The sequence below is a fragment of the Callorhinus ursinus genome, unplaced genomic scaffold (assembly GCF_003265705.2).
Source record: "Callorhinus ursinus isolate GAN/ISIS: 27379988/994484 unplaced genomic scaffold, GSC_fseal_2.0 scaffold29, whole genome shotgun sequence".
Lineage (NCBI taxonomy): Eukaryota > Metazoa > Chordata > Mammalia > Carnivora > Otariidae > Callorhinus > Callorhinus ursinus.
In genome coordinates, this window is record NW_027397091.1 from 10,358,033 (window position 1) to 10,384,891 (window position 26,859).

The 26,859-nt window shown below is 41.9% G+C and overlaps 1 protein-coding gene across 2 annotated transcripts in view; it reads left to right on the forward strand.

Moving 5' to 3' along the window:
- Positions 1 to 217: 217 nt before the first annotated feature.
- Positions 218 to 26,859, forward strand: part of ISM1 (isthmin 1) — a 74,708-nt gene continuing 48,066 nt past the window's right edge. Inside the window, exon 1 of one of the 2 annotated variants that reach the window (XM_025876914.2) lies at positions 218 to 401. In XM_025876914.2, coding sequence (XP_025732699.1) covers positions 264 to 401 — 138 coding nt within the window. In that variant the 5' untranslated portion in view covers positions 218 to 263. Of the gene's footprint in view, positions 402 to 525; positions 626 to 26,859 lie in introns of those variants that run through there. The other variant, XM_073878403.1, reaches the window with a different exon arrangement.

Genomic DNA, 26,859 nt, shown 5'->3' on the forward strand with positions numbered 1-26,859 from the left:
CCCCCGGCCCCGCCGTGGCTCCGCCGTGGTGCGGCGGCGGCGGCGGCGGCGGCGGCGGCGGCTCCTGCTCCCCCGGCCCGGCGCGCCCCGCTGAGCCCAGCGCCAGCCCCGTGGGCCCGGGGAGCGGGGCCCCGGCGGGGGCCGAGGCGGGAGCCGCGCTGCCGGGCTCCCGGGCTCCAACTCCTCCTCCCCCGGCGCCGCCGCCGCCGCCGCCCCCGCCGCCGCCCGCCGCGCCGGGTCCTAAAGCCGCGCGTCTCAAGAGGATGGTGCGTCTGGCGGCGGAGCTGCTGCTGCTGCTGGGGCTGCTGCTGCTCACGCTGCACATCACGGTGCTGCGCGGTTCGGGAGCCGCCGACGGGCCCGACGCGGCCGCGGGCAACGCCAGCCGGACCCAGCTGCAGGTGAGTGCGCCGCCAGAGAGGGGCGCTCATGGCTGCGGGGCCGCGGGTGGTGGGGTGCTGAGCTAGCACCCGCTGGATGCGAGGAGGCGGGTCCCCCGCCCCACCAAAGAGCAACTGTTTGGGCAGCAGCCTGACGGGGGCAACCTGTCTTAGGCATAGGCGGAGCGGGGTACGTGCCTGAAGGCTGAACCCTGCACTGAGGTTTGGCAGACGCTCTCCTTCAGGTCTGTCACAGGTCAGGTACCCGGGGGTGCGAGGCTTAGGATGCGCGGAGGAAGTGTGGAGTTATGTATGTGTGTTTGCTTTGGGGTGCTGCCAGTCTTTGGTTGCCCTTCAGAGGCTAAATAATGTTAATCTGGGGGGGAGAGGGGAACGGTAGGGTAGGAGACTCTTAACTGTAGGGTGATATTCCTGCGCACGCGGTCCACATGCCTCCCTTGTCCCTCCCCAGCCTTGCGGAGGGCGTGGAATCAAGCCACCTGTCGTGCTTGGGGCCCGGGTCACCTGGGGCTTTTAAACGTAAAGACTTCCAGCGTTCTGCTCCTGTTGAGGGTCGCTTTAAGGAATAGGATTCTGATGATCCGTTCAGCTCCAAGGCGGGCCGGAGGGGGGGGCGGGGGGGCGGGTCCGCCTTTGGGGAGGGGATAACGGGCTTCAGACACAAGGTCAATTACAGCTTCCGAATGAAGGATTGCTCAGGTAGGGATTTCCTGCGACTGTCTTGGAAGACGCTTTTCCTTGAGTCTAAGGGTGTTAACAACTGTCAACTTGGAGCATGGGTAGAAGAAAAGAAGAAAATCCAGAAAGGATTTTCCCAGGAAGCAGTGGGAATTTTCTGGCTCCTAAAATCTCTTCCTCAAACCAGCCTCTCTAAAACTCTTTACTCTGCAATGTCCAGATAAGTATTATTCATTGTTCCCAAAGGGCTTTACAATCACTGCCCCAGCTAATTCCTTTTTTTACATTTTATGTAATTTTTGTGAAAAGTTCTACTGTTAGAGAAGAATTCACTTAACTATTTCCATAGTGCTTACTATGTGCTACTGCGTTAAGTGCTTTACAGAATTTCATTGATTTAATGAGGTTCTATACTGTTAATATGCCCCCTTTACAGATGCAAAAACTGAGGCACAGAGAGATTAGGAAACTTGCCCAAATTCATACATTCCAAACTCTTGATTAATTATACCAAGTGTTCTCTCTGTCCGGGTGTCATAGACTAAAGCAAGGTGATCCTTGCACACAAATGCCCAACCAGGAGTGGCAAAGTATACACCCCAGAGTTAGCAGTTCTTTTAAATTTGGGACATTTCTGAAAATGTCAACTCCTGTGGGCCAACAGGTACAATGACAGACTGATAGGATTCCTTTGGGGAAGCTGAAGAGACTCCCATTCTATAGACTATGGTATATCCCACCAGTCTAACACTGTAGGCATCATTCTTAATACCTTCAAGATTTCTGGAAGTCATATTTTATGCATGATGCTTTCTTTCCTCATGGGCTCATGAAAAGCTGTAAAAATGATGTTCAATGGAAAAGTATATTTGGCAGATTTCTTTATGAGGTGCTTGCTATCATTAGAATAACCTGGGGTTGGCCTTTTCTGCCTGAACAGTAAGGTAATGGGAGAAGCAGCTGGTGGAAGTGGCAACTGCAAAGGGGAAGTGGATTAAATTTTCAAAAGGGCCTTTGGCTGAAGAACTTCCCCAAGAGAGCAAAAGAAATGGGATTTAGAAGGAGTAATGTTCCTAGGAATATCTTGGGTCCCAAGGAGCTGCTAATCCACCAGCTTCAGCCTATCTTGTGATAGTGTTTGGTTATTCTGTCCACTCAATGCACTTATCCAGGCAGAATGATGCATTTAACAGTTTAGTTCATAATTTTATTCTCTTTTGTAATTTGTTATTGTAAAAGTTTTATATTCTTCCTGACTAAGTTATTTCTTTGGCTCTCCAAAGATATTACGATTCAAATGGAGAAAGAGAATATGTTCCACCAAGTGAGAAGATCTGCAAAAGCATTTATTAGTATGTTGTTTTCAGCCCCAGAAACTGAATTCACTAGTAGCAGGTGTATTTAAAAACAAAACTGGGGACACTATATTTTCGCTGTTTACTGGACATTTTTAACCCATCTTAAGTTCCACTTAAGTTTGTTGGCTCTGTGATATTTTATTTTATTTTATTTTGGCTCTGTGATATTTTAAGTTGCTAAACTCATTCTTTGTAACCAGGAAGTTAACCAATCCTTACACTACCTTGTGTTTTTGGTTATTACATATTTTAGAATATGTAATAACCATATTACGTATTATTATTACATAATAATATTATTATTTTTGGTTATTACATATTTTAAAATATTACATATTCTAAAATATGAGGTTGCAGTTAGAAATGCACAATGGTCGGTTTATTTACCCAACCTGTAGTGTATTTGGGATCTTTTAAAAAGAGATACTTCCTTATTTAAGATCTGGTGATTTTGACATATCAAGGACACCCAATAAAATAGTAGTAAGAATAACAACAATAATAGCTAAGATTTCTCAAGTGTCTTTTATGTGTCAGGCACTGTTCTTAGCACTTTACGTATATCAACAAAAGTCTTATGAATCGGGCACTCTCGTTATCCCAGATTCAAATGAAAACATTGATGTTAGGTAACTTGTCCAAGGGTGCACAGCTAGAAGCTGCTTAATTTGTTTTTGTTACTTTATAGCGAAAAATCTTTGAAGAATATTTGTATTCCAAGTTCTTAGCAAAGTCTTCATGCTGGCTATAAGACAGAGAAAGCCTTTTAACAATTTAAATTTCCAAACACATCTTGACAGTCTTATTGTGTTAAATATGAATATATATATACACATACATTGATAACATTATGTATACATACATGCACATATATATAAACATGATCTAACATGACTTTGGGGATAGTTTCAACATACTAGAGGATACATTTTTTTGGCTCTGTGACCGTCCCCGTACTGTAGGTATGATGTTATAAGGTGGCAGTAAAGCACTTTGAGTGTGCTATATTTCATGTGGCTCGTGAAAACAATGTTAGTTTTCATACTGCTTTCAGTATTTTAAAATATCTTATAAGAAATTGTCCAGTTGTCTGCAACAGCTGCATAAAAATGCACAGAAACATTAAATTTTTTTCACTTTTGAATGAAATCTTATCTCCTAATTGAAATGAGTGTCTCATGTTGATCAGATACTCAGATTAGTTCTTTCAGGCCTTTAATTGATAATAGTAAGAAAAAAATTATATATAATGAAAGCAGTCTGGCAGATAGAGCATCCTAAAATATAGAATCCACAGCAATAATAATAAATATTATTATATCTCTTTTACTTGAAATTCAAATGGCTGCCTTTCTACAAACGTCAGTCAGATTTAAAACCAAGAATTTCTACTGATTTTAAATAATAAAGCTAGAGCTTATTAAGACAGTGAGATATAAGCAAGTATTACAAACCATCAAATTGATTATTTTTGCAATGCCATTACAGCAAACCAAACTCTAAAATGTGACCAAATGTCTTTGTTCTCTGTCTCCTAACTACCATCTTTAAAAACTTTCTTCCTTTATCCCTCTACTTGCCTTCAATAAAATGGCTTAGCCTCTTGTACTCGCTGCTTCTGATGCAAGAGGTCACCTGAGCTCTTTATAGCAGAAGTAAAAGGGACATTTATTTGTACTTAATACAAGTAAGTTTCCTTGCAATGATTTGTGGGATTGATAATCTTTCTATACCCATTTCACAGATGAGGAAATTGAGGCCTGGAGAGATTTGAGTCACTTGCCCAAGGCCACACAGCTGTGGTGGGCAGGGCCAGGATTCAGACCAGGCAGGCAGGTTGTAGAGCCCAAGTTCCTTTTCCAGTGCTTCAGCAGGACTCCCAGCTCCGATTCAGGTCAACAGACATTGTGTTTCTTGTTTTGTGACTTGCCTGCCCATTTTCCAGGCAGGCTGTTTGCTCTTATCCCTGGAATTCTTTATAAATTATGGATGACTGTCCCACTTAGCTATTACTACATAACAAACCACCCCATTACTTAGTGGCTTAAAACAACCATTATTTTATTAGCTCATCAGTTTGTGTGTCAGCAACTTGCTCTGGGCTCAGCTGGATAGTTCTTCTGCTGATCTCACCTAGAATTACACCTGTGGCTATAGCCTTGTGTTGGCTTGTCATGAACTTGATAGTCCAAGATGACATCACTCATATGTCCGATGGTTGATGCTGGCTGTCACGTAGGCTCTCTCCAGTCTTTCATCTTCAAGTAAGCTAGCCTGCATGGCTTTACATGGTAGACTTAGAGCTGCAAGAGAGTAAAAGCAGAAATTGCAAGACCTCTTGATGAACTTGTACAACTTCAACTACATTCTGTTGGCCAAACAAATCACTGGGTCAGTTCAGAGTCTAGGGGACAGAAAACAGACTCTTCTTGACTGGAGGACCAACAAAGTAACATTGCAAAGGAGCATGTGTACAGGGGTGGGAGGAATTATTGTGGCCATCTTTGCAAAATCTCCACCATATTGACTTTTGTCTCACAGGCTTTGTAAATGTTTAGGCCAATCTTGCACTTATCTTTTAATATTGTTTCTGCTGCCTTTGGCCATGCAAAAACTTTCTGTTTTTAATGTAAGCTACTCTGAATCATTTCCCTTATGACTTGTGGTTTTCTTGCCTTACTTAAGAAAGAGTTCCTCAAATAAAGATTGTCAAAATCTTTAAACAGATTTTGTTCTAACAGTTTTATAGTTTTTATTGTTGTTGATGCTGTTGTTGTTTAGAACTACAATCTACTTTGGTGTTATTTGTGGGTTTAAGGTTTGTTTGTTTGTTTGTTTGTTTTGGGCTTAAGCTTTAAGATAAAGATACAGCTTTGGTTTTTGTCCAAATGTATAGCCACTTGTCCTATCATACCTGGGTTTGATTTCTATTGTGATTAGGGTTTTATTTCTTGTTGTTATAGTTTCCAATTTGTTAGTTCTGGAATCTAGGAAGGCTATAGAAATATATGCTTACAGTTTTCTTGGTGTATGCATGAAAGCTAGAAGTATCCATCTCAATAGTGGGATCATTAGAGTTTCATGGGATGAGTTGAAAATCTTTTTTTTCACTTTAGCACTTTAAATAAGATTATGAGATGGTTAGAATTCATTCATAAAACCCTTTTGGCCTTGGTACCTCTTTGCTTGAGATCTCTAATTAATATTCTATGTTATTCCACGGTCAATAGTCTATTCAGATAATATAACTTTTCTTTAGTCAATTTTGATAAATTATATTTTCCCAGAATATCATATGTTTTTACATACTGATAAATTAGACTTTCTCAGTATAAAGTTTGTACATAGTACAAGCATATTTTGCAAATATTCATGACTGTATATTTTTATGCTGTACAATCTTACATCTCTTTGTAAGACCTATCAGATCAAGATTGTTAATTATATTATGAAAACCCTCCAACTCTTGATTTATTTATTATCTACTTATCTGCTGATTCCTCAAGGAAGTTAATTTCATTTTTATCCGACTGTTGTGGATTTGTCTGTTTCTCATAGCCCCACTAATTTTTGCTTTACTTGTTTAGAATCCATGGGGTTGGGACATAAAGTATCCTTTTTGGTGGTTATATTTTATCAAGATGAAATTCCTTGTCCTAAATACTTTTTGTTTGATTTTAATGTTGCAACTCTTGCTTTATTTTTCTTTCTTCTGGGATTTGTTGAATGTCTCTTAAAATATCTCTCATTAATAACCAATAGCTAAATTTTCTTTTTCCATGCAATATGTCAATGAATTTAACTCATTTATATTTATTGTGATTACTGATAGATTTGAAGATAATTTTCCCATTTTATGTAGTATTCTCAAACTTCCACAATTTTTCCCACTTTGCCTCTTACCTTCCAATTTGTTATCTGTGTGACCATGGCAAGAGAGTTAACCTATGTCTTAATTTCCTCCTCAGGAAATTAGATATATAATAACTATTTCCTAGTGCTGTTGTAAAAATTGAAACACTGAATGAATGTTAAATACTTTATTAGCACATGAGGGGCGCATGGGAGGCTCAGCCGTTAAGCGTCTGCCTTCGACTCAGGTCATGATCTCAGGGTCCTGGGATCGAGCCCCGCTTCCGGCTCCCTGCTCCATGAGAAGCCTGCTTCTCCCTCTCCCACTCCCCTTGCTTGTGTTCCCTCTCTCGCTATGTCTCTCTCTGTCAAATAAATAAAATCTTTTTTTAAAAAAAGTACTTTATTAGCACATGGACATTCAATAAGTATTTAAATGTTATTTACTTTGTTCATTTTTCCTCAAGTTTTGAAAGTGTTCTATTGCTGTTACTCTTAACATTTTAACAGATTTGAACTTACACTTTTCTATCAGTGCTGAAAATCAATCCACATTTATAACCTAAATCCCCCCCAAATAAGAGTCTGACATGCCTTTTCTATGTATCTCTCAACTTTTAATCACATTATATGAATATTTAGTACCAAATGATTCCTCTTTCTTTCTGTTTCTCTTTTCTTCCTTCTTCCTTTCTTTCATTCTTTCTTTTTCATTATAACTATCTTAGCAATTTCTTAGCAGTTTCACTTATGTTCCCAATAATTATCTAGGTGTAACTATAAGATTTAACTATTTCTTTATCTGCTGTTGCTGCTACTTGAATCTTGTATTTTCATCTTTTATTTTGTTGGAAAATATTCTCAAAAATTTATTTTAGAAAGGTTTTATCAAAGGCTAAACTCGCTGAGATCCTAAATTTTTTAACATATCCCTATTTGGTTATCATACTTAAATGCTAATTTGGCAGCTGGCTGTGTTCCATATTGTTTCCCCTCAGAATTTTGAAGATAAAATCCAATTTTATTACACCATCTCATGTTTCACTCAAAAACCTGATGCTGTCACATTGTAGATGACTTTTTTTTTTAAACTAGAAGCTTTTAGGATTTTTCACTTTATTCATAATGTTCGGAAATGTCATCATGTTATGTTTAGATTTAAGGCTTTAGTTGGGTAGTTCTGGTTAGCACTCTGTGGACCCTTTTAATCTGAAGCTCCATGTTTGTCTTCATCTTAAGAACACTTCTCGAGTAATTTCTTGCTTATGCACTCTTTAATCAGTTTCCTGTCCTCACCTTTCTCTCCCAACTTCTAGAGCCTTGCCTCTCCTCTCCTCTTCCTTCTCTTCCTTCTCTTCTCTTCTTCCCTTCCCCTTCTCCACTACTCCCCTCCTCTTCCTCTTCTATTTTTTCTTTCAGCAGTTTTAGTTTTTTTTTAAAAAAATAATGAATATAATTTACATACAATAAAATAAATGAGTCTTAAAAGTTCAGTTCCATTTTTGACAATTGTATATGTCCATGTAGCCACCATCAAGATTAGGATGTAGGATGTTTACATCATCCCAGAAAGTCTTCTAGTGAATCATTGTAGGCAATTCACTCCTCCTAGAGGCAACCAGTGTCTGATTCCTATCATCATCGATTAGTTTGCCTGTTCTAGATCTTCACATAGATGGAACCATACTGTGTGCATTTTTGTGTATGTGTCTGGCTTCTTTTGCTCAACATAATGATTTGGGGATTCATTTTTGTTGGTGTGTATATTAGTAGATTGCTCTAATTTATTGCCACATGGTAATCCATTGCATAGCTATATCACAATTTGTTTATCCATTCCCCCCATTGGTAAACATTTGGGTTGTTTCCAGTGCTTTAGATATTATTTTTTAAAAAGTCCATGTTAACATTCTTGTGCAAACCTTTCTATGAACATATGTTTTCATGTCTTATGAGTAAGTGCCTAGTAGAGCAACTGACATAGCCTCTATTGTTTTTAGTATTATAGGAATTTCTCTAAAGAAACTCACTTTTTAAAGAGATTTTTCTTCACTTTCTCGTCTCTGTAGTGTTTCACTTTCAGTTGGTTACCATTTCTTCCATGTCAACTAGAAATCATTCCTTCTTCTATAGGTGAACCCTTTCAGCTTTACACCTCTGTTATGGATTTTTTTTTTTTATTTCATCTGCCTTTTCAGTAGAATTTGGAGAGGGAAAGAAGTAAATGAAAATGCTTGGTCTACCACCTTGAACTGAAACACTATAATTTTATTTCTTAATTTAATTTTCCTTTATACAAACCAGAAGAAAGTTTTATTGTTTGTGTAGCCCCTTCGTTCATTCTTTCCAAGCCATGTGCTAATAGGCATTGATCTTTGAGTCTGGGGGACACTCTTAGAAGTCATGAGAACTATCCATTCAATAAAGAAGAATCTATTTTGGTTTTAAAGCCTCCAAAGGAAAGAATCCCACAATCTTCTGTATGTCGTACAACTATTTCTTTAAACAACCTTCAGTGTCACAATATTTTCCCTCTGATGTGTCCGTTAAATCTTTTATGCTACATCTTAATTTCATATTTGCTATTTTTTACCACTATTCATTCAATTTTCAAAAAAAGCATCTCATGCAGGACTTGAAGACTATTATTTTAATAGTTTCTCTCTCTTCTCCAGATTCAATTATCTCCATCTTTTTCTTTTAACTTGTCTGCATTGGTCTTATTTTATAGCATTTAATGGTTTCTGTGGTCCTCTTATTTCTCTCTCATCTTCTGAGAACATCTTTCTTCTACAACCCTTAGCTCAGGATTTTTTGATTTATAAAAAAAAGAGATGGTGATGAAGCCCCTTTCTTCAGGGACAGCTATCTGTCCCTCTGTCTGTACTCATTTCCTAAAAGACAGAAGATTCCTTAGGGGATGGGATAGGGTTATCAATTTAATGCCCAGGATGATAGACAGTGACTTTAAGAAATAGCAAAGGAGTGTGCTATTAAGAAACAGATCTCATTTTGCATTTTATTTAAATCTTTTCTGTATTCCACTTCCAACTTCATAAGAAGCCATGAACATAAAAGATAAAACTTAATTATTTTCTTTCTGTGGCTGATGAGTCCAGAGTTTAGATGGAGTACAATGCTAATAAAGTCAACACACTCGTGTCCAGTGTTCCACTCACTGCCCACTGTGGTCACGGGCTTGATAATGTAACCCTATGGATTCTTCCCTTCTCTGCCTTTGTTCCTCTTCCCCTACCAAAGCTTCCTGGGGTCATCTCCAAAATATACTACTTGCTCTTTGTTTCAGAGTTTTCTCATGGGAGAACCCAAACTAAATGAAGCACTACTTGAGTATTGGGCCATGGGGATGGTGACCAGTTCTCTAGGTAATGATGGTATAAGAAGTGTACAGGGCAGAGTTTCCATGAGGCACCTGCTGCTTCTTGCTGTCATTAACAAAGTTGAAGCCTGTTAGTCTCAGAAAGGTATGTGCTGTGGGCAGCAACAGAATCAGCCTATGCCATGCCCTCCCAGAGCAGCTGGGAGGAAGGGAATTCTAAAATTGTAGGAATGGGAAAGATCAAGACTGGGCGAACCTTCAAACTGCTGGTGTTTAAAGAGATAACTGGCCTTTTTTCTCCTGAGAGCCCGATTCCCTGCTTGTTTGCTATTTTCAGTAGGGTGATGAATGGCAATAGAAAGTCCTCAAAGATGTGCGGGATCGTCATCTAATGCCTAAAAAAGGCAGAGGCCAGGTGCCTTGATAAATATAGCTGCTCATCAACTCCCCAAGGACCGACCAGCCTGTGTCCCTGAAAAGTTGTTTCTGTAAACTGAGTAGAAGTAAAAACAGTAGGTTAACTACTCCTTCTTCCTGTAGGCCTGACCCATGCACATTTGAGTAAATGGAGTCACCTTGTGTAGAGCACTGTCTGTGACTGATATACCTCTGTAAGAGAGTGAGACCCCCTGACCCCCTGGCAGGGACAGTGCTGCAGGGCCAAGAAAATAGGAGAGTTTCTGTTTTCAAGTTTGGGGTCCCTGGCTGCCAGACTCACAGTTTGGGGCACCCCAACCTCCAGATGTTCAGATAAGTGACCCGGAAAAAGGAAGGTAGACTGTGAGGGCAATAGACCACTTCCCACCAGACACCACATCTCTATTTTCAAAAATAACAAGATGTGGCCAGAATCTACATGAAGGATCCAGGGAAGCTGGAAATGATGTCATAGGCCACCCAGGTGTTAACTTACTCCCACCAGTGTCTAGATAGAATATTCATGCCAGTGCCAATGAAACAAATGAAAAACATGCCTTGGCTCCCAACAACCTCTCAGAGATAGGGATGGGGAGAGAATGGGGGGGAGGGAGGGGATGGCAACTGTATTATTATTTTTTTAAAATACAGCTTTATTGAAGTATAGTAGATGTACAGTGAACCATGCATATTTAAAGTGAACGATCTGATGAGTTTTGACAACTGTCAAATCATCACCACTATCAAGATGATGAGTGAATCTATCATCTCCAAAAGTTTCTTAGCGCTCCTTTGTGAGTCCTTCCTCATTCTCTAGCAGTCTCCAGGCCACTGAGCTGCCTTCTGTCACCATAGATTCGTTTCCACATTTCCTAGATTTTTATATAAGTAGAATCATACAGAATGTACAATACAGCAAGTTTCTTTGCTTACCATAATGATTTTGAGAATCATCCATGTTGTTTTATGCATAAAGCATTTGATCCTTTTTATTGCCAATTAGTATTCCACAGTATGCATACAATATGCTTATCCATTTATTCACTGAAGCACATTTAGGCTGTTTCCAATTTGGGCCTATAAAATAAAGATGCTATGAATATTCAGGTATGTCTTTGCATGAACATATGCTTTCATTTCTCTTGTGTGAATACTTAGGAGCAGAATGGCTGGGTCACATGGTAGGTGTATGTTTAGCTTAATTAGGAAATTGTGGCAATCTTTTCAAGGCACTCACATAACATATTTAGGATCTATAACAATCCAGGGGCACCACTGGAAAACTTCAGAATATTTGGAAGTTGAGCTTCAGGATGAGATCTTCCTACAGTTAAAACATTTATAGGTTGTGATCTACAATATACAGTTGAGTCTTAAACAATGCAGGGGTTAGGGGCACCAACGCCCCCCTCTCCACACAGTTGAAAATCCATGTATCACTTTTAACTCCCCAAAAACTTAACTACCAATAGCCTCCTACTGACCAGAAGCCTTACTGCTAACATACAGTTGATTAACACATGTTTTGTAAGTTATACATACTATATACTGTATCCTTACAATCAAGTAAGCTAGAGAAGAGAAAATGTTAAGAAAGTCATAAGGAAGAGAAAATACATTTACAGTATCATACTGTATTTATTAATAAAATCAATAAAAATCCATGTAAGTGGACCCATGCAGTTCAGACTCCTGTTTTTCAAAAGTCAACTACATGATGAAAAGTTGAAGGAAGGAGAGAAGATATTGTCTCCTTGGAGAGAATTCTCCTATTTTTGCAGGATGCTCAAAGGACAGAATTTCATGGGGCTCAATTCACCAGGTGATGGTGATGGAAGGAAAAGTTAGATACTAGACAAAAAAAAAAAAAAGGTTGCAAAGATGTCCCAGCAGAAGACTCAACTTCCGACATAAGCTGCTGTCCATTGTGCCCTTCATCTTCTTGTCCCCATGCTCTCCCTGACTAAAAATTAAGTAAACCAGAAATAGATTTTCTATCTCTTGCCTGGGGACTCAATAACATTGTGACTTGGAAATCTGGTATTGGTTATGAGCCCCAAATGAATTGGAAGCAAGTTTTATTGCTGGGAACCTTCAAATTCCAGGAAGTAGAAAGGGCAAAAAGTAAAAAAGGGGCGATCTCATTAGGTGATTCTAATCCCTAGCCCATGAAGTGGGCTGAAGGAAATGTTAACATGAGCTGACCTCCTGGCTATGCTGGACGTTAGGGGAGAGTGCTCAGGATTAGAAACCCACCCAGAGTTCTCACTGGAAGGCAGGGACTGTCCCTCCCTCACGCATCCACCACCCTGATGTTCACCAAGCAGAGTTGTGGCTCCGAGACACAGAGGAGAGGCTCAGGATGACTGCTCCACCTTTGCACCCAGAGAGTGTTGAATAGAGGAGCAGTACCTCCTGGGATCTCCTAAGGAGATAAGAATCTCAGGTCCCACCCAGAACAACTGTGTTAGGACCTCCATTTTAATAAGGGCCCCAAGCTAAGCCTAGGCACAGCACAGTTTAAGAAGCACCATTTAAGATGCTTATCTTGCAAGTTGCGAGTCCCAGAAAACATTAAATACAGGTCAGAGATTATTCAGCTCTTGCCCAGTTATGCTGCACGACAGAGGACCCCCAAACTCAGTGGCTGTAACAGTAGGCATTTATTCTCACGCTCACAGGTCTGCAGGTCATCTGCGGTTTAGTAGGTCTAGGCAGGCTAGGAGCCAAGCCGTGGGTTGGGTCTGGGTGTCATCCAGGCATCTCCCATGCTCCTGCACGTGTTCCTGTCATGACGAGGAAAACGCTCAGCAAGACAGAGGCTACAAGCACTCTTCCCCCTCTGCTGGGGCCACACCATTCCTTCAGCACACCCTCGTTGCCAGGCCCAACAGAGTGGCCAAAGGCACAGGCTTTAGATTCGTTCCAACTTCACTTCTGCTTCTCGCTAACATGCGCACCCTTAGGCAGAAGTCACACACTTCACTGTGCCTCCGTATCCTGTTCAGTAAAATGGGATAATAATAATAATAGCTACATCACTGGGAGCTTATCGTGTTGCTAGGACTGTCCTTGGATGTCCCAGAATGGTTTAACTCACAGGTATGGGTATGATAGAGTTGTGTGACCCTGGGCAACTCACTTCGACTCTTTGCATTTCATTTGCTTTATCTGAGAACAGACTTCCTCATGGGATAATTCTAAATTTTGAACTTCGTCTTCAAAACTGATAATGATGATGCAAGCATTTACTCTGTGCCAGGCACTGCCATCAAGACTATATGTCTTTACACCTTTTAATTTGCAAAATAGCCCAATGGGGACTTTATATTTTGCAGCTGAAGAAACTGAGACAAAGCAATGTCAGGAAATCAAGGTTTAACATCTGATTGTTCAGAGCACCTCCTGTGGAGGGCAAGATATAACAGAACTGATGCAGTCCAGGCTGGCTCCATGTGGCTGACACATTCTGCCTCATGCCAATCAGTGATGCTTCTGAAAAGGCTATTCTTGGCTTCTTCTGCCATGTGGGAGAAGGAAAGGAAAGAATAAGAACAGCTTGAGAGAAGAGACTGGGAAAGCAGCTGGCCTCCTGGTTCAACGGAGGCCCCCTCCCCACCCGACCCACCACGCGGCCGCATCCCGAAGCAGATGCTGGATGGATGTGATGAGCATTTCCAGTGGAACCCAGCCATCACCTAGGGCTGTGTGTGTGTGGAGCACTCAGCCTGGCTCTGGGCCAGGATCAGGCCAGAGGGAAAGGGTGGGGCCCGAAGGACCCTGCTTCTGAGAAATCAGAACTAGAAAAGGCTGTGGATTTCTGTCAGCACAGGATTCCACCCACCAAAGTTGTTTCTAAGTCAAGAGATGCACGTTTGGGGGCGCCTGGGTGGCTCGGTCATTAAGCGTCAGCCTTCGGCTCAGGTCGTGATCCCAGGGTCCTGGGATCGAGCCCCGCATCGGGCTCCCTGCTCGGCGGGAAGCCTGCTTCTCCCTCTCCCACTCCCGCTGCTTGTGTTCCCTCTCTTGCTGTCTGTCTCTCTGTCAAATAAATAAATAAAATCTTTAAAAAAAAAAAAAAAGAAATGCACGTCCATCTCTTTCTGCCTTCCTTCTGAATGCCCTCTCTTGTGCAGTCCCACTGCTTAAACATCGTGTGCTCCATGGTAGAGATGGAATTGTGCCCACAAATATGTTCTTCATCACTCACAGAGCCTTAACCATTTAAGCCTGCAACCACTTCCCTGATGAAGGGACACCCTTTCCTACCTTCCTTTCCCCGACAAAACAAGAGAAACAGGACATGCCTGGGGGACAGGAGTTCCACAGGCTCGGTGAGCTATATATTTTGCTTTTTAGTGATTGTTGCTGGCCAGAAGAATTTCTTCCTTGTGACTGATTCAATTTTCCCCTTCTTCAGTGTGTCACAAAGTCCATTTCCTCAAGGTCTTCTGAAGAACAAGTGGTCAGTTTTTAAAATGTTTCCCATAGTTGAGAGTAGTATCACATTCCTTTTTTTAGCTATGGCATTGCATTGCTAATATCTAATCAGCTTGTGGGCCACTCTGGTTCCAGATCTTTTTCAGTTATTCTTCCCAAGTCCCTTACTGCCCTGAATCCCTAGTGTATTATATACTCTGTTTTGTTTTGGTTTTGGTAGGCTGTGTCTCATACTTCCAGTATGTTCTGCAGCACCCTCTTTCTTCTCCCTTTGCACCCCAAATGTTGAGTTGGGGCAAGTCTCATTTCAACTATCTTAATAGCTCATTAATTTGTTGATTGTCACAGAATTGAGCATCGACTGGGTATATAGCTAAAATAGAAAGGACAAAATAATTGTAAAAAACACATGACCACTCAAAATATGAAATCACTATAATATGAAATCACCATACTATCCCGACAGAAAGGCAAAAAGGAAAACAAAAACAAAAACAAAAAAACTGAAGACACCAAGTGTTGGCGAGAATATAGAGCACCTATAGGGAATGTGAACTGATATAAACACTTTGGAAAATTGGTTTTCCAAATTACTGAAATAATGTATATGTACCCCTTGGCCCAACTGTCCTACCCTGGATAGATACCCCACAGAAATGTATTCATCTGTGCACTCAAAGACCTGAGAAAGAATGCTCAGAGCAGCACTACTTTTTTTTTTTTTAAGATTTATTTATTTATTTGAGAGAGAGAGAGAGCAGGAGTAGGGTGAGGGACATAGGGAGAAGCAGACTCCTGCTGAGCAGGGAGCCTGACGTGGGGCTCGATCCCAGGACCCTGGGATCATGACCTGAGCCAAAGGCAAACACTTAACCAACTGAGCCACAAGCACCCCTGGAGTGCTTAAATAGCCCCAAAGTGGAACCAGCGAAATGTCCATCAACAGTAGAACAGATCATCAGTAAGTACACACACTGAGAGTGAACAAATGACAACTACTCACAACCCGTACAACTTCACAAATGTAATGCTGACTGAAAGAAGCCGGGCACAGGGGAGTACTTGTTGGCTGATGCTGTTTATGTAAAACAACCAGGAAGAATGAATGAATGCTCTTAGAAGAGAGGACACTGGTTACCCTGGTCAAGGAAGTGACTAGAAGGGAGCGCCAGGGGGCTGTCTGGGACATTGGTAATGTTCTGTTTCTTGATGTGAGTGTTGGCTACACAGATGTATTCAGTTTGTGAAATCTCACGTAGCTGTATAGTTATATATGTGTGCATTCTATATGTGTATCAAGACTTCAGTGAAAAATACAGTAAAGAATGCAACAGGCGGGGTGGACAGTACCAAAGAGATGGCCATTTTTCCCTGGGAAGGGCAGCCCACAAGACCTGGAGCCCACTTCCTTTGCTCCCTGATGGGCGGTACCCTGCAGACTGGTCTCCAAATTTTAATGAGTGTGGACAAGTTTCGGTGTTATGGGGATCGTCTGCTGCCTCCATGGCCCTGTGCTATTGTTACGACATCAAAGACCAACTGCTGACTAAGATACAGTCCACATGAAAAGAATGACCAGCAAATTTACTGCTTGACTTCATTCCCTTTAAATGGAACTGGCCCCGTGGTCCTCTTTCAAAGCTCAATTGTGGACATATATCTTCTTTATAGGACATTGTGTACAATAAAGAGAAGCAATAACTTAAAATTTAAAAAAAAAATACCTTTGAGAGCGCTGTGAGATGAGCATTCCATCACTGTGGTTACGTGTGCCCAAATGCTCCTAAAAGTCTAGCCATTGGTCTGACAGCCTTCTATTCAATGTGGTGAATTTTTTCGACTAATTGAGTTATATTTTTATGCCCCAGCCCTTTCCCTAGGCTCTGCGAGGTCTTGGGAAAGTCCTTAGTGAGGCGTGATCAACTTCAAACCAGAGGGCCACCTCACCGAAATCAGGCAAAATGACAAAGTCCATATCCCATTACTCATTAACTTATTTGGAGTTGCCCTTTGTGGAGTATACTTTTTTTTTTCTTAAGGACTGAGACTAAACTAAGCCTGGATCAGTTCTGTGCAGTCCTTCAGGACCCACGTGGACAGCATTCCTTCACACAGCCCTAAGTGTGGAAATCTCAGGGAATTTTTAGCATTTACAGATACTAGAACTGAGTGAGAAAAGAACAGAGTTGTTCTTATGACTCCAAGAAAATGAAGAACCTTATTACCTCTGTAAGAGGGAAAACGGTTCTCTAGTACGCAAGTAAAATTACTTACAACATACAGGATGTCTTTGGCATAACTTGAGGTCTAACTCAGGTGGCGGAGGAAGAGGCTTCTGCAATCCCAATTGCCAGCCCACTCAAAACAAAACAATGCAGAACAATCCTTTCAATCTGCAGTCACTTATTACAAGCAGTGAAGCAGTCCACAGGGGATAAAACATTTTCAAGAGTGGCCAAGTCCCCCTGGCTCGAGATTTCCACTTCTGTTTAATCCATTACTCTCGAAAAGGTTCGGCATGCCACACTTGGCTGGAAAAAGGCTAACTCCTGAGTAGATCCTTTCCTTTCTGCTCCCCTCACTGGCACCTTCAGGAAAACACACCTACTGTGTGAAACAGCTGCAGGTTTCCTGGTGAGATTTTGACAGAGGCGAAACAATTCATAAGACACCTATGAAATAAGATAAATCTCACCTAAAACGGAAATAAGCATTAGAGGGAAGAAACTGGAAATATTTGGAAAGGCCATGGAATCCCCAAGGGGAGTGACTCTAACTGTTGAGCAGCACGTGGAAACAATGAGAGTCGGGCTCTTCAGAAGGCACCTGCAGCAGATAGCCTTTCTGTTCCAAGTTCTCGCCTCGTCGCCCTGAAATACAGTCCAGTGTGGCGCCCCTGGCTCACGTGGCTCTTTCATTGCTTTTTATTTACTTATTTCTTTATTTTTATTATGTTATGTTAATCACCATACATTACATCATTAGTTTTTGATGTAGTGTTCCATGATTCATTGTTTGCATATAACACCTAGTGCTCCATGTAGTACATGCCCTCTTTAATACCCATCACCAGGCTAACCCATCACCCCACCCGCCTCCCCTCTAGAACCCTCAGTTTGTTCCCCAGAGTCCATAGTCTCTCATGGTTCGTCTCTTTTTATCCAAGGCCCGGCTCCATGCTAAGCTCGGGATAACCCAAAAATGAACATCAATATCCTTGGCCCTAAATGTGTTCATAAATGGGAAAAGGAGGGAAGAAGAGAAGGGAAATGGGCCTGACCAAATGCAGAGAACTCAAGTACAGAATGATATGGCCCAAAATAAGCAAAGAACTGTGTGCCATGGAGCCAAAAAGAACACCGTTCCCACCTTCCTAATGTGAACGAAGGACAAGGATGTGAACACAGGGGAAAACTAAGAGACAGAATCACAGCTTTAAAGAGCTACCCTCTAATTAAGGATCCCGCTTCTTTTCTCTAGGCCTCTGAATGCTTGTTGCTCCAAGATTGCTCAAACCATTAACTCAATTTATTTACTTTGCAGTCTCTTTTATGTGTCTACTATTTTTGGGGTTGGGGTTCTTCAGCCACTTAGGATGTGATGGAAGTGCTGTGGAAAGTTGCCAATGAGATGGAGCTCGCCCAAGTGGCAGGGGCTGTCTGTTGGCCACATAGACTCCCTTTAAAAAGAAAACCTCAGCACCCACAAAATCCCAAGTGTTCAGCTTGGAGCAACATCAGGGAGCTATCTGTGGGCTCCCCCTTGAGATTCAAGGAAAGGTGGATGCTGGCAGGAGAATTGCTCTGGCTATGCCCCTAGAATGTTCTGTGTCTTGGTCCTAACAATCTAAGTGAAGTGCTTTTTGTGCAGATGACAGGTGCTTGTGTATGCACACAGTGCAGTCAGGGTCCCTGCCCTGCCTACCTACTTTATTCCATGATAAGCCATCTCCTCTCATTTTCAACTTCATCTCTGACTATTCCTTCAACCTTCTCCTAGGTCTTCCTGGTCCCCAAAGCTTCTTCCTGACCATTTCTTCCCCTTCTTCCTGAAAAACAAAACCAAAAATGCATAAGCATTTCAGGATAATGGCTATTCCAATTACTATGTGGAGCCTCTCATCATTCTTCTTCATTCTCTGAAAATATAACCTTCTGGCTCAGTCTTCTTCACCAATCTGATTGAACCAAAAGATTGAACCAGGGCTTCATCCAAGCTCTGTGCCACACACACACACACACACACACACACACACACACACACACTCCCCAACCAAGATGAGGCACTCTACTTAGAAGGCAGGTCACAGGCACTCATCAAACCCTAGGATTTTCTTGTTGGCAAGACACCAACTTCCCATTTCTTGCATGAGGAATCCAAAACCCAGAGAAATGAAAGAACTACCTCAAGACCATACTACTCATTCCAGGTTGACTGACTCCCAAGCCAGTCTTCTTTCATGAAACCACACAAACTCCCATTCTGGACATCTTTAACATGGTTTTGTTGTGCTGAAGAGAACTGGAGCAAATGCACATCTGAAATGCCCAGGCTCTGATAGTACAGTTGCTATTAGGTTGTTAGGAGAACTGAAAGGAAATTAAATGAACATGAACTGTGGCTGTTTTATTTCAGAGACCAGGTTGCAGTCAAGTAAAGAACATGATTTACATATACATACAGAGCATGGCCCGACTATATAGTAAGCATTCCATGATCCCATTCATTCACTTAGCACTTACATATTGCCTATTAGGTGCAGGCACTCTGCTAGACACTGGAGATTCAATAGAGTACAAGCTTATGCTCTGGAAGGGGAAATTGCAAATAATTAATTCATAAGTAAAGTAATTATTATGGAGTATAATAGGTGCTTAGTAGGACATGAACAGGGAACAAAGATAGGGAATACCTGGGGATACCTACTAAAAGAGCGTGGCCAGGGAAGGATTTGGTGGAAAAGTGGCACTGAAGTCTGGAGCTGAAGAATAAGACAGGGCCATCTTTGCAAAGAACTAGTTGGAGAGCAGTGCAGGCAAATGTAATCACAAGCACCAAAGCCTTGATGTGGGAAACTTTGGCTTGACTAAAGTATAGAAAAGAGACTGGAGAAAAGGAGTAAGTATGAGGGAGAAAGTGGTTTGAGAACTTTGAGAAGAGGATGGAGCCTTCTAGGTCATGCTAAAAGATGCAGCTGTTCTTCTGAGATCAGCAAGGAAGGAGCCATTAAAGAGATTTTGGATGATGGCTCTGTCTGGTTTGTGGAGAATGGGTGCAAACACGTTAGGAGGTCCTGTAATAAAATAATCCAGCAAGAGAAAAAGGGACATGGACCAGAATGGGGAGGAGTGGATGTATGCAAGACACCATTCTGACACAGAGCCAATAGGATGTGTTGATGGATCGTATTTCAGAGTTGAAAAACTGACAAGTCAGAGATAACTTCCAGTTTTATGGGGGATGGGGTGTACATATCAGTGGATCTATATTGGACATATGGAATTTGAGATACCTGTGGGACATCCAAGTGAAGATGATGAGGCAGGGAAGTGGTCAAATGGACTGGGAACTGAGACTGAGATGTCATGACCAAAGTGGTAGGAGGAGAACCAAAAGTTATGTCATGGACACCAAGGGAGGAGACTACCTTAAAGAAAGAGTCCTTTTGAATGCTCCTGTGAGAGCAAAGAAGACGAAGACAGAGAAGTGTCCATTCAACTGGGCAGCATGGCCATTGCTGAAAGCCTTGATGAGAGCAGTATAAGAGGCATCATGGGAACAGATGCCAGCCTCTTCTGGGTGAGGTAGCAAATGGGAGTGAAGAAGAAGAAACAGAATCTGTAAGTAGGTCTTAGGGAAGCTTTGCTATGAAGGGGAAACATGTGACTTGGGGTTGAGGGCGGATATTTGGTTCATTTGTTTCGAGATCAGAGGTAGCAGGGTATCACTGATGCTGAGACTGAGCCAACAGAAAGGAGAAAATTAATGATGACAGATTGAGAGGGGAGGGCTGAGGGGTAAATTGATCAAGAAAGCAAGAAGAACGCATGTGTGGAAATTGGCCTTTGATAGAAGCAGGGATGACCGTTCCATGCAATAGTTGAGAAGAAGGGGGAGCTATGCAGATGGGAGTGTAGCTCTAGTGTGAGGATACAAAAGTCAACCATACAACTCTCATGGATGAATTAAGCATGGGTGGCTCCTGTTCCTTCAATGAAATACGCAGTGAGGACAGTGAGGAAGAGTAGGGGATTTGGAGGGACTAGATATGAAATAGTTATCTTGGATACCGGCAAAGGCAAGATTGTAAGGGAAGGGCCATTGATTTTGGAACAGTGCTGAGTACTCATTTGAGCTTTGAGAACATGGAAAACAGAGCAGGTTTTCAAGCTGGGCTATTTTATTTTTCTTGTCATCCATCTGCTTGGCTACTAACATAGAGAAGTTGGATCATTGGGTTCAACCAGAACTGAAGTTTTGCCAGTGAAATAGATCATAGGGAGAGAAGGAGGGAAGGAGAGTTGAGGGGAGTTACAAAGAAATGGCTATATAAAGGAACATGTGCTAAATAAGAAGGAAAGTAAAAGAGAAAGCTGCAGGGTGGCAAGAAAATGGTAGTAGACCAGAGATCTCAGTGAGTTGAAATCTAGGGAAATGAGCTAACAGGACAGGAAGTATCTTTGTGTAGATTTGCTGACAAAAGGTCTAGGCAGAGGGTAGCTGAGATGCAGTGGAGGAAAAGGTTGTTGGGGGTGAGAAGTCAAGGAGCTGAGAGGGCCATCTACATAGATGTTGAAATTACCAAACAAGATAACAGATCAGATTGGTGAAGAAGACTGAGCCAGAAGGTTATATTTTCAGAGAATGAAGAAGAATGATGAGAGGCTCCACATAGTAATTGGAATAGCCATTATCCTGAAATGCTTATGCATTTTTGGTTTTGTTTTTCAGGAAGAAGGGGAAGAAATGGTCAGGAAGAAGCTTTGGGGACCAGGAAGACCTAGGAGAAGGTTGAAGGAATAGTCAGAGATGAAGTTGAAAATGAGAGGAGATGGCTTATCATGGAATAAAAGTCTAGAAGGAGGGTTTGGGCGGGGGAAGCTTGAGTCCAATTAAGAGATGTTCAAAGCAGTGTGGGATGGAAAGCCTATGGTTGTGGAAGATCTCTCAATGGCAGCTAGAGAAACCGTGATGGGAATGGTTTTGAACTTCTCTTGACTGGAGGTGACACCTTTTCTAAATGGTGGCCTCTGGGCTCTTGTTTCTCTGATTAGTTTGATGTAATGGCGTCAGATGAGGGATAAGAGTTACTTAGATCTCACAAGATGGTGTTGGCAGCCATAGCTTAAGGCATCGCTCCCTTAGTGTTCATATGTAGAATGGTATAACGGTAGTTATATAGACCTCACCTGATTTTTTTCTACCTGTTTTTGTCAAATACTTACATAGCACTTACTATGAGCCAAGCACTTTTCTAAGCAAGTGATGAATGTTAATTTATTTAATCCTCAAAACAACACCATGAGCAGGCACTATTATTAACCCTATTTTTACACTATAAGGTTAAATAACTTGTCCAAGTCACACAATTAATAGAGGTAGAGGCAGGATTTGAACTCTGGCTGCCTGGATCCCAGAGTCCATACTTTCAATCACTATGACCACAGTAGCTTGGGGCAAAAGTTCCTTTTTCATTGTCAGAAAGAGCTCTTACCTTGAAAATCAGAAGAAATGAGTTTGAGTCTCCACTCTGCCACGAACTGGCTATGATCTCGGACACAGCACTTAACTTCTATCAACCTCAGCTTTCTTAGTGTCCATTTCCATGCAGTCATTCAGGGACCCAAGATGGAGGTACTGTCATCTTTTTTTTTTAAGATTTTATTTATTTGTTTTTTTGTCAGAGAAAGAGAGAAAGAGCACAAGCAGGGGGAGCAGCAGGCAGAGGAAGAGGGTGAAGCAGACTCCCCACTGAGCAGGGAGCCTGGTGCGGGACTCAGTCCCAGGACCCTGGGATCATGACCTGAGCTGAAGACAGACACTTAACCAACTGAGCCACCCAGGCATCCTAACACTGTCTTCTTCTTAACAGTCCCAGCTTAGAAAGGACACACATCACTTCTGCTCACATCAATCATACCTTGATGCAAGGTGGCTGGCAAGTGCATCCCTTGGCTGCCTCCACTTTGGAGCAGGAGTACCTATTTTTGGTGGATGGCTAGCCCTCCCTACCTTATTATTCAATGTGCCTTATGCTTCTAGGACTCTGTGTGTCCACTTCTGCGTACCACACTTGAGCCTGTGCTCTCAGCTTTTTGTCTTCTTTCTGCCTCACCATTAGGTGTGTCTCATGGCATGACCCACAACTGACTGTTAATTACCATGCAGCCCATCACTTCGCAGATTGTAAGACATGTAGTTGAGAAAAAAACTGAGTCCTTCCCCAAACATCCCTTTGCACCTATATGTGAATATATATCCAGCTACCAATCAGCAAAACATAGTTTGGGTAGAAGTTGCTATAACCCATTTGATTGGGAATACAGGACTTAGAGTTCACAGTATTTCTGCAGTTAGAGTAGCAGGTATGGGTTCCCTGAAATAGTTAGATGTTTGAAGGGAAGATGGACTTGCTTTCTCTATTACCCAGATAACATATTTCCTTTATGGAATGGAGATAAGCCTCAATGCTCATGGAATTTGCATAAAGGAATGTTCGTCTATTACCCAGCTGCAATGGAGGAGGTAATGATCCACCTGCAGGTGAGAGAGAGAGCCCATTAGCAGTTTAGAAAGGTCACACCCATGGGCAAACCCACACTGTATGCTGTCTTCCCCTTCACTCACAGATGGGCAAGGCAAACTCAAGCAGAAAGAAAATATGCCTCAATCTGGTACTAAAAGCAGAGCTCATTTTTTTTTTAGAATGAAAAGTGTCCATGAGCAGGAGAACTGACTCAGAACAGCTCACCTAGGACTGATTTGCAGGTGGCAGTCTCTCACCACTATGATGACCACAAGTTCTCACCAAGGTGTCAAGCTCAAGTACAGAGTCTCTGTTTCCCACTACTGTGGAAGATGTCATTATGGAGGGAAGAACAAAACAGCCTTAGCTAATAGAAATGGAGTGTGGTTACTTCTTTGGACATTATATGTCCTTAAGTCCTGCAAGCTATGTGGTAAGGCAGTTTTAGAATTTGCTTTTCTCACAAGAAGACCAGTGAAAAGAATTTAATTACAAGTAATCACATTTCATATAGAGAAACACATGTAAAAGGTTTAATGTGGAAGTTGATTCCATAGTTCACATGATATTAGCTTTGCTAGAGACTACTGTAATTCAAGTACAAACAAAGTGATAATTCGGTTTCTTAAACATCCCTCAGCCAAGTTTTTTGTTTTTGTTAACTATCATTCAAGTATTTTGGTGCCACTAATGCATTTGTACTGAGAGAATAGTTCCCCCTTACCAGGCTCCTAAAAACAAACTGCCAATGCAAAATCAAAAGAGGGCAAAAGGAAAGGTGTGTTTCACCTAAATATCAGATTTAGAAGCATCTGCCTTGCCTCCTGTGTATTGCATTAATGTCCTGCCAATTTTTCTATTGGAATGTCCCCCTGAGTTGCTTGAAATTGAAAATCAAGTCACATTTCTTTAATCAGCTCTAGGAAACAGTGGAAGAAGGGGGTGGTGGAGAGGCTTTTTTTTTTTCATGAAAATTTCTAAAATCGACAAAGCCTAGATAAAAGAGTATGCACAACTTTGGGCCATGATGCTGGGATTTTAATCTCAAAGAGCATTTGTCCCCACCATCTCCATGGCAGTTAAGTATCTTCCTCCCTGTATTAGTTACCTCTTGTTCCAAAATTTAGCGGCTTAAAAAAGGACATTTATTATCTCACATTTTCGTAGGTCAGGCACTTGGGCACAGCTTAGGCTGCGAGTTTATCAGACAGGACAATAGTCACCTCAAGGCATGGCTGGAGGAAGACTGGCTTTCAGGTTTACTGGCTTGCTTATTGGCAAGATTCAGGTTCTCATGGGCTGTTAGCAGAGGGTCCCTAAAGCTCCTTGCCATGGGGGCCTCTCCATAGGGCAGCTCAAATATGGCAACTCACTTCATCAGAGCAAACAAGTGAGTAAAGCCAGAAAGAGAGCGTGAGCAAGACAAAACCCATGGTCTTTTGTAGCCTAACCACTGTGACATCCCATCACTTTTGTCATATCCTGTTTGTTAGAAGTAGGTTACTTGCTCCATCCCACACTCAAAGAAAGGGGATTGCAGGAAAGTGTGAACTGCAGGAGATTCGACCATTGAGGACCCTTCCGAAGCTGCCTTCTGTACTTGGCTCCACAGGTAAATGGGTCCCTGCCCATTCTGATTTGTCCCAGTGGACCATTCCCCTTCCCTGTCTGGTGTGGTGAACTGGGTCCTTACTTCCTAGATCTCCTTATTTTTAATTCTGGTTTCTCTTGTCTATTTAAAATAGAATACATTAATTTCCTTAAAAATGATTGCCCTCTCTTGCTTAAGAATCTCTAGAAGCTCCTCCTATTGCTTGCCTCAGAACAGGTATCAAGGAACTGCATATCTGGAATTAATCAAATTTTCTCACCCTTTGCTTTATAGGCTGTATTTGCAACCAAATTGGACTCTTATTTCTCCTTGTGCCCTCTCCATGCTCTTTTGCCTCTCTGCTCAGACCATTCGCTTGGCTAATACTGCCTTGCTCCCTCTTTCCAGCTACGAAAATTCTGGACAAGTCTCAAAAGTTTTTTCTATGAACTGTCAAGGTGGAAACGGGCCATTTCTGAACCCTTATGGCATTGTGCATCCACTAAGTGATGACTCCATCATTCCTCATATATAATTATCTGAGGATGTTAAACATCCCCACTCCCCCTGTGCCTGCCAAAACAGAGTAAGGGTCTTGGGAGCAGAGATAGTAGCTGCTCCTCTTTTCTACCCCACGGCACATGGTGTAACCCCTGAATATATACAGCTCATGTTCAGTAAAATGTGCTCTGTCAGTTAGTACTGTGCTTCCCAAAATGCTTTCACTAGATTTGGGAAGACAGAGCAGACATTCTTATATTCATTTTAGAGATGAGAAAACTGACCTCCTTGCTGACAGCTGACCATGATTAGATTCTTGAGTTCCAACACCCTGACCTATAAGAAGGAAGTGACTAATTAGGGCTTCTCCATTCATATCTTTCTTTTTGTTTTAAATGTAAAACTGCTTAACTTGACCTGATTTTTTAGTGGAATGATTCACAGTCATTAAACAACCCCTGCATTGTAATAAATGTTCTACTCTTTTGATTTTTTTTTTAACCATCTCAGGGCAAAAGAGGGAGTAGAACAGAGATTTGTTTAAGAAGTAAATAAATAAAAGACCATCAGGGGCAGGAGGGGGGCCCAAATCTGCAATTTTTGCTCCTCTGTGAATTAACCTTTTCAACTTACCAAAAAAAGCAGCAGCAGGAAGCATTGTGCTATTAAATGTCACCTTGTGTGTGTGTGTGTGTGTGTGTGTGTGTGTGTGTGTGTTGCTATCCCCTGATTCACTTCTGACCATGTGATGAAGTAAGTTATCATGTAGCTTGTAGCCTACACAGGTCAAGAGGTTTCTAGTGACCCAGGACACTTTCACCAGATGCCTTGGTTGGAACCACGGGCATTTCTGTCAGGAAAGTGGTGTATGTGGTGTGTGTGCGTGTGTGTGTGTGCACGCCTCAGAGGAGGAGGAACAACTTAAAAGAGAGACTCAGGCATGAGGGGTAATTATTTCTCAAAACCCACTGTCCAGACCTCTGTAGACCATATTCTGAATTCAAAATGATTTTCAGCCAAGCTATGTTTGCACCTGGGAACTGTGAACAGTCTTGAAAGCTTCATAAAGGAGATGTAACTTGACCATGACAGGAAGTGACTTACAGCCCCAGAGGCTCAGATATACTGACAGAAGGTAGTGAAGTAGGGAAGAATTATGGTTTTCAAAAAGTCGGATCTTGGTTTCTTTTTTATCTCAGTAGGATGCCTGTGTCCTCGAATAAAGCCCTCTAACCTCAGTGCAAACGTGATGTTCTTGCAACAGGCCTTGTCTGAATCCCTTACTTTAGGGAGTCTGATACTGAGGAAAGTCAGAATTTTCTCTATGGCTTGTCTATGCTGCATCAGTATTGTGGTTTCCAAATACTGTATGAACCTGATTTCCCAAGTGCCAGGTGGGCCATGCAGTTGATGGCGACAGCAAAAGGTGCTGAAGGAATTAGCTACTGGGTTACTGGAGGCTAAGGCCGCGGTGCCCCATTCATATTAGTAAGTTTCTTTGTGCATGAATTGTCAGCAGCCTTTATTCTCTAGCA